This window comes from Nicotiana tabacum, chromosome 23 (genome assembly GCF_000715075.1).
Source record: "Nicotiana tabacum cultivar K326 chromosome 23, ASM71507v2, whole genome shotgun sequence".
Classification (NCBI taxonomy): Eukaryota; Viridiplantae; Streptophyta; class Magnoliopsida; order Solanales; family Solanaceae; genus Nicotiana; species Nicotiana tabacum.
Genome location: NC_134102.1, coordinates 82,574,917 through 82,582,440, shown reverse-complemented (window position 1 = coordinate 82,582,440; position 7,524 = coordinate 82,574,917). Strand labels below are relative to the sequence as shown.

At 34.7% G+C, this 7,524-nt stretch overlaps 1 protein-coding gene across 2 annotated transcripts; it reads left to right on the top strand.

Annotated features, from left to right (window-relative positions):
• Nucleotides 1–2,318: 2,318 nt before the first annotated feature.
• Nucleotides 2,319–7,083, top strand: LOC107831641 (beta-1,3-galactosyltransferase 7). Of its 2 annotated transcripts, none has more exons than XM_016659423.2 (11): nucleotides 2,319–2,773; nucleotides 3,110–3,218; nucleotides 3,337–3,383; nucleotides 3,648–3,841; nucleotides 3,927–3,990; nucleotides 5,326–5,398; nucleotides 5,479–5,599; nucleotides 5,720–5,807; nucleotides 5,920–6,045; nucleotides 6,372–6,481; nucleotides 6,574–7,083. In XM_016659423.2, the coding sequence occupies exons 1-11, from the start codon at nucleotides 2,682–2,684 to the stop codon at nucleotides 6,720–6,722; spliced, it is 1,173 nt and encodes a 390-aa protein (XP_016514909.1). In that variant the 5' UTR covers nucleotides 2,319–2,681; the 3' UTR covers nucleotides 6,723–7,083. The 2 variants fall into 2 exon arrangements, with proteins under 2 accessions (XP_016514909.1, XP_016514908.1); XM_016659422.2 differs by having other exon boundaries at nucleotides 2,578–2,773; nucleotides 2,945–3,218.
• Nucleotides 7,084–7,524: the final 441 nt, after the last annotated feature.

The window sequence follows — 7,524 nt, the reverse complement described above, 5'->3', positions numbered from 1 at the left end:
GTTGAGCAAACAACAACGTCCATATCTTGGCTTTGAGATGTTACTGATCGAACCCCACACCTCAGACGATATCAAATCGTAATTTTGTAAATTATTTTACTCTTTTAGTATATGTACTCTTTTGCTTAACCTCCGTAAAAATCAGTTGGATGGAACATCAACCATTAGCTTTCCTCAACCTGGTTAATAATTTGATTTGCGAGTCATCAAAACTCACATGTCATGGGTAATTATTTATATTTCTCTAAATATTATTAGCAAAAGTGATATTGATTATATGATGTCTTTTCGTAGCTCATGTATACTTGTGTAGGACTTTGCAAGTTTATGCAGAATGTCCTGTAAGGCTCAAAATAACTTACGTATACTTGGTGATTGATTTTCAAGATACCACATCTATTATATAACTGATAAATATTGAAGGCAATTTTTTCACGACCTGAAGATATCAGTTGATGTGTATATATATCATCATGCAGTTTTTACTTTTAATTTTGTCTGTCTTTGTTCCTTTGCATATTGGAATTTTAACTATACATTATCATAAAAATTATTAATCGAATTTGATTTCTTAGTTGCAATGTAAAGTAAAGCTGCATTAGAATCCAAATTGTTGGGCCCGCAAGCGCGGGCCAAGACTCTTCTAGTTTAGAAAATAAAGATGGTAGGAACTTCAAGCGAGGGCGACATGTTCGTCCAAAGGCGGGATCTCGTAGTTTTGTTAACTGTGTGGTTGAGCTATGCTTATATTGTAAAAAATCTATGAATGAGTATTTAGTGGTAGAGCACCTCCACCAATTCATCACTTGGCAAAATATATATTGGAGTTAATCTTTGTCACTCAAAAATTTCATCAGTACACTTATCAAAAGATAAAAAAAAGATTACTTCTTGATTTGTTAATATTATCAATAATCTTTAATATATATCATTTTGAGAAAAAAAAAGAATCTCTCGCTGAAAATATCTTCATGAAAAATGACTTTAAATACACTAAAAATGAGAATAAAGTTAAGTAATAAAAAGTTACTAATACCCAAGATAAATGTCCAGCACATATCTTTGAACATAGATACTACTATTATTTTATATTTGCTAATACGGAACTTCATTATTGCATTTTGACCATAACATTTTGCAAATATTAAACTTAACTAAAAGCTGCAAGTGAATTAAAAAAATATTACTAGTGTATTTCAAGTAAAATATTGGTTTCTCCTCACAAATTTATTAGTATTTAATTTTCATAAATTTTTTGTCAAGTGAAATTTATGTCCCAAAGCAACTCAACTTGTACAAAGTTTTTATCAAACGCCGATTCAAATATTGTCCATACACCTTAAAATATAGAATTGACTTGGCCAAACCAAACCGAAGTGACACATATGAGTAATTTCTCAGTCTCTTTACTTCATTTTCCCACCGAGAAAGATGACTAACCCGTCGTTTACGGCTATCCAAACGCGAATCTAACGACTAACCAATTATGACAAGACACGAACCAAACTTTTCATAGCCGTCCCATAAGGTTCCTACTTTTGGCTCCTTTCATTTCATTCTCACTTTCTTCCTCTGAATTAAGTGGTTGATTTGCTTATTAATATCGACAATTAGTTTTCATTTCAAGTAATTTCAAAATGAGCATAGCAAGATTGCTTTTCCTAACGAGCATAGTATAGGCAATTGGACCAATCCTCTTACTCTTTGTTTTTGTCTATGGTCTTATAGTCGTGTCAATTTATGTGAATACTAATTCTTGATTGTGTCAAATAAAAACAAATCTTGATCAACGTATTTGTTATAATTTACAATCATATTATTTTTTATAATCGTGATGTCCGAGCCAGTTTGCACGCACCTTGACTAATTCCACGGGATACCTATGACCTCCACTAACAATAAGTACCAGTTAACTCTATCCAGCAAGGCTTGGATAGAGGTAAAAAATCACCTAATATCTTTTGCCTCCGCTAGAATTTGAACATGAGATATTGTGGTTCTCTCATCATTGATTACAATCATATCATCTAACTCATACAAATGAAAGTTTTAACTACAAGAACTGATAATAAAAAGAATTATAATGAAAAGAATCACTAAGTGTGACCTTAAACTTGCCGTACGTGGAAATATTCACAAATTAAATTTCTCTATTAACTTACATAGTTATTACAAATAATTTTGTATCATCGTTAAATTACTAAGCATATTGTATGTGCATATAATATGCTAATAATATTTTAAATCTAAGAAGGATCTTACTTAAAAACTTAAAATTTCCAAATACAAAGAGAGACGTGTGCTTAATAATTGGATGAAAATCTAGTGTGAGTGCTATTATCTTACATTTTGTTCCAAAGTTATAATTTTCATGCGGCCTTCTTCTTCTTCTTTTTTTCTTTCACTGCTTGCATTATCTCATTCTAAACAATCAAAAAGATTCCACCATTTGGTATTATTTCCTCATTTCTTATTTTTTTGGCAAATCTGTGAAACAACCAATTAACCAATACTAATAATACCATTGACTTTTTCATAAAGAAAATCGTTAATTTCAATAAGCATACAAGAAAAGGTCCTCCCCCCCCCCCCCAACTGTTCTACCCCCCTCTCTGTTCTTCATGGAATGAAGACACAAGAAAACCCCGCGCTCTCCTCCTCCTGCCTCAGAAAGTAAAATCATGAAGAACCGAAACAGAGGCAAAGTCTCACCTAATTGGATTGCTATTCTTTGTATTTTCAGCTTTGCTCTTGGCATGCTTTTCTCTAATCGGTAAACTCTTCAATAATTTTTGGAGTATATTTCTGGGTGATCTTTTCATCCATTTTACATGCAAAAAGAAACCTCCCGAATCAGAAATTTTGAACGGGATTCAAGAATTAGCTGTTTGGTTGAGTCTACTATGTTAACTCTTGTCTTTTCTTTCATCTCTTTCTTCTTCAGATTTTCTGGGAAAATTTTGGGCGATCATTTCAATCACTCTGATGCATATTTGACCTTTGTGGATTTTAATGTTCTGTTTTGGTTGAAACAATTTGATTTTCTTGAGTATCTATACATATTTCTATTTCTTGACTATTTTGTTTGTGGTGATCATTGCATAATTAGAGTTTGGACTCCCCCAGAATCAGATGGAAGGATCATGTTTGGAAGGCGCCATAAACAAGAAATAGACTTGGCTTCTGTTTCTGACGATTGTGATACCAAAAATAGCCAGGTCCAAACCTCCCCCCCCAAACAAAGAAAAAAGGGAAAAAAAGAAAAAGAGAGGGACTTTTATCATTATTATAGCTATTTTTGCAGTTTTCTAAGTATGAATGGTGTTTTATCTGCAGAAGGAGGATATAGTGGGAGAGTTTAACAAAGCCCAAGTAGCTATCCAGTAAGTATTAGAGTTTTCATATGATTGCCTTAGGACTTTCTTTTGAACTTAACAATTGAACCTGGACTAAATATGTTACACGACAGACTGAAGAAATATGCTTATTAAGAAAAAAGTTGTGATCTTGACATTGGTTAAACAAACTTATGCAGAAAAAAAGTTTTTGAAAAGGAAAGTAGAGTGGAAATATTTTCCAAAAGTTATGATGTTTTACATTGTACTGATCTTGATCATCCCTTTTTTTTAAAATTGAAACATTGTCAGCTCGTTGGATAATTCAATTGCTAAGATTCAAAGTGAGCTACCTTCAATTAGGAGAACTGAAGCGGTTCCTTCTACAAGCGCAGATTCTGAAAGAAATGGGACAAGAAAGAAGGCATTTATGGTAATTGGAATAAACACTGCCTTCAGTAGTAGAAGGAGGCGCGATTCTATTAGAGAAACCTGGATGCCTCAAGGTGCTAATTATGAGGTTATTGATGTATTTTGAATTTCTGTTTCCATTTTCCTCCTCCTTTGACAGCGTTCCGTGTGTTTGAATAGGTGAAAAACTACTTAGATTAGAGCAAGAAAAGGGGATCATTGTGCGCTTCATGATCGGCCACAGGTATGATCTACAATGCTCCACGTCTTCTGTATACCAAACATATAGATTCTTATTCATCAAAGATTTTCTGCTGGAGTCTCATGTTCTTTCTTGCCAAAACAATAGACAATATGTTTCCATTTTCTTTTCTTTGTTTTAAATATCCTCTGTTTCACTTAACAGTTGAATCGATAAGATTGGCTTTTCAAGTGTTCCATCTGTAGATTGTATGGCCTTTTTAGTTTTATTAGGGAACATTTTATAAGGATATGTTATCTTGTATAAGCTTCTTGAGAGTTAATTCTCCACTAGAATTGGATTAAAATGATTTAAACAGAGGTATAGGGAACTGCATGTGAGTGAACACTTTCACATCTTCTTCGTTTGAACAACCCATTTACTTCTTTCTTTTGAACTCTATGATCAATTTACTTCTTTCTTTTGAACACCAAGAAGAGTAACTATCTTGCCATGAGCAGTGTTCTTTGCCTCTCAGTGTTTACTGTGACTTGTGAGCACCACTCCAGCAATCAATTTAGTTGGACACAGATTGCTCCGCGAATCTGAGTTGATTATTGAAAATGTTAAAATGGAAAAAAATAATAATAACATCCCTTATGGATTTCATATTTGATGGCTGCTATTACTTTTCAATCTTGGATAGATATATCACGAGTCCAGGAGTATGGTTTAGTTACTTGGTGTCCACCATGGTAAAAAATACGTTGCTGCCACTTGGTTGATACAAATTTTCTTTTGTCCTCTTTTTCGTTTCTTTATGTTTTCTTTCGTCTTCTTTTGTTAAAAAATTAAACAGCAGCATGATAGTTTACTTCGAATTAGAATGTGAAAGGATTTTTCTGGGCTAAGTGGTGCATTTGGATATGAAAGTGGGAGATTGGTTTGTTCTCTTGTGGAAACTATATCTTAGATTAACCATGAGAGATTCAGTCACAGTATGTTGCGCATATTAGTAACCTGTAATAATCAGTCAAATATTTTTGATATCCTTCCAGAGTGTTTCTGTGCACTTTGTTGTATTCAGATCAATTTATTGAATTTAATCCAGAAATGAGGTTGGTACTAAGTTCGAAAATCAAAGTATAATACCACTTTAGGTTCATAACCAAAAGAACAAGCAGAGCCATCAAAACTGAGGTCTATTAGTAACCAGTTGCGCATATTAGTAACCAGCCAGGAATTAATAGTTTGAGGTCTACAACAGACTTAAACGAGGAAAAAGTTTCCTATTCTTTTCCTTCTCTCTTTTACGTTTTATTTGTGTTGAGTTAACACCAATACAATTTTCTGAAATGTCAGACTCTGGCTTAAGAGTTCTTATACTTCTTATTACAGTGCAACATCAAATAGCATTTTAGATCGAGCCATTGATAGTGAAGACGATCAGCATAAGGACATTCTTCGACTTGTGAGTACAAATTGTGTTCCGACTTGCATCCATCTGATTGTTTTGTCTTTGCAGTTTCATCTCATAATTATGTCTTACAGGATCACATAGAAGGTTATCATGAGTTATCTGCAAAGACCAAAGCTTTCTTCTCGGCTGGAGTTGCAAAATGGGATGCTGAGTTCTATGTAAAGGTTGATGATGATGTTCACGTCAATTTAGGTACAACCCTGTCTCTTTATATGTACCTTCTCTCTTTATGTGCCTTATCGTTCAGGACAATTGAAAGTTGATGATTTTCAGTGATTTAAAAATTAAAAGTTGATCGCCATGGTATTGTAGGTACACTAGCTGCAACTCTTGCCAGGCACAGGTTAAAACCCAGGGTGTATACAGGATGCATGAAATCGGGGCCAGTTCTATATAAAAAGTAACTGCTTTTGAAACTATTCTGGCAACTGATGTCACTAAAATTTTAGAAAGTTTAAAATCTCAGAATTTTTATTTACTAGAACTAATCTGTGCAATTATTTTCTTGATAGGAGTGTTAAGTACCATGAACCTGAGTTCTGGAAATTTGGAGAGACGGGAAATAAGTACTTCCGACATGCAACCGGACAGATATATGCCATCTCAAAAGAACTGGCAACCTACATTGCCAACAACAAGTAAGATTTTTCGTTCATATATCCTTCCTTAAAGTCTGACCTAATGTGTTCATGCTATAGCATTCTACTTTGAACATGTAAAGCTAGGATCTTGTAGAATGTGCTGTATGCTGGTTCTAGTTTTGATATTCTTATGCGATTGGAAAAGTTTATGCAGATGATAACGAAAACGGACGTTACTTCTTACTCACTAACAGCTTAATATATCTGTATAGATTGGGGATTGCTCTTGTTTCACACTTTCAGTTCTCTAGTCTAATCCCACTAATCATGAATGGCTATCAATACTTGTCCATCTAATCGTAAATACCGGTGCTGATTTTCAGACCTATTCTGCATAAATACGCAAATGAAGATGTGTCACTCGGTGCATGGTTGATTGGTCTAGAAGTTGAGCACATAGATGATCGTAACATGTGCTGTGGAACTCCTCCTGGTTTGCAGTTTCTAAATCTATCTCATTTTTCTCCTTTTCATACGTATCTTGGAATCAGTACCTAAGGCTTTAGTTTTCCTCTGCTGTCGCAGAATGTGAATGGAAAGCACAAGCAGGTAATGTTTGTGTGGCATCATTTGATTGGAGCTGCAGTGGAATTTGCAAATCAGTCGAAAGAATTAAGCACGTGCACGCAAAATGCAGCGAAAGTCCTGCTACTTTATGGGGTGCTCTCGTATAGTCATCACTAATCTCATTGTCAGAAGGTTTTCTTCAACTATGATTTCTATCCTCTTAGCTTTAAGAGGGAATTATTTGGAAGGACGAAGCCCAAGCTACGAAAGAAAACTAGAAGTGCAGATCTTGGTGGAGAACTTATCACGGCTGTTTATATGACAGGAAAAGAATATACATATTGCTTGCTAGAGGCTGTTGATAAGGAGAGCATAAATAGGAGGAAGAGTTTAGTCTTCATTTAGTATAGTTTTTTGGGTCATCACAATTGGATGTTAGATACTAGATTTCTAATTGCACTGTATATTGTGATAAGCTTTGTTTTTGGTCCAACTCTTGGTTATAATTGCCGAAGATATTTTCCCTCATCTCCACAAGCTTTTCATATTTTCAGCTAAGTTGTATGTAGGGGTGGCAATTTAAGCCCAAACGCATCCAACCCGCCCAGAGATTAATGGGTTGTTAACGACCCGATATATCTCGGGCAGCCCGTGTGTGTGTGGGGGGGTGTCTTTTTCCGTTACCGGTGCACTGCAGCCCGGTAAGGAATTACGTCCGGCCCGGTATAGCGATATTTGTTTTCTTCAAACATTTGACCGTACGAAACGGTCAAATTTGAAGAGACCGTAGTCCAACGACTATTTTTTGCAAAAAAGGCCATTTCTGCCTTCCCCTTTAACAAATTACCCCCCCTCCCCCCAATAATTAAAAAAATATAATTTTAACCATTTAAAAACTATAAATACCCCTCCTCTTCTTCATTTTTCACACAACAATCTCTCTAACTATTCTTTACATTCTCTATATTC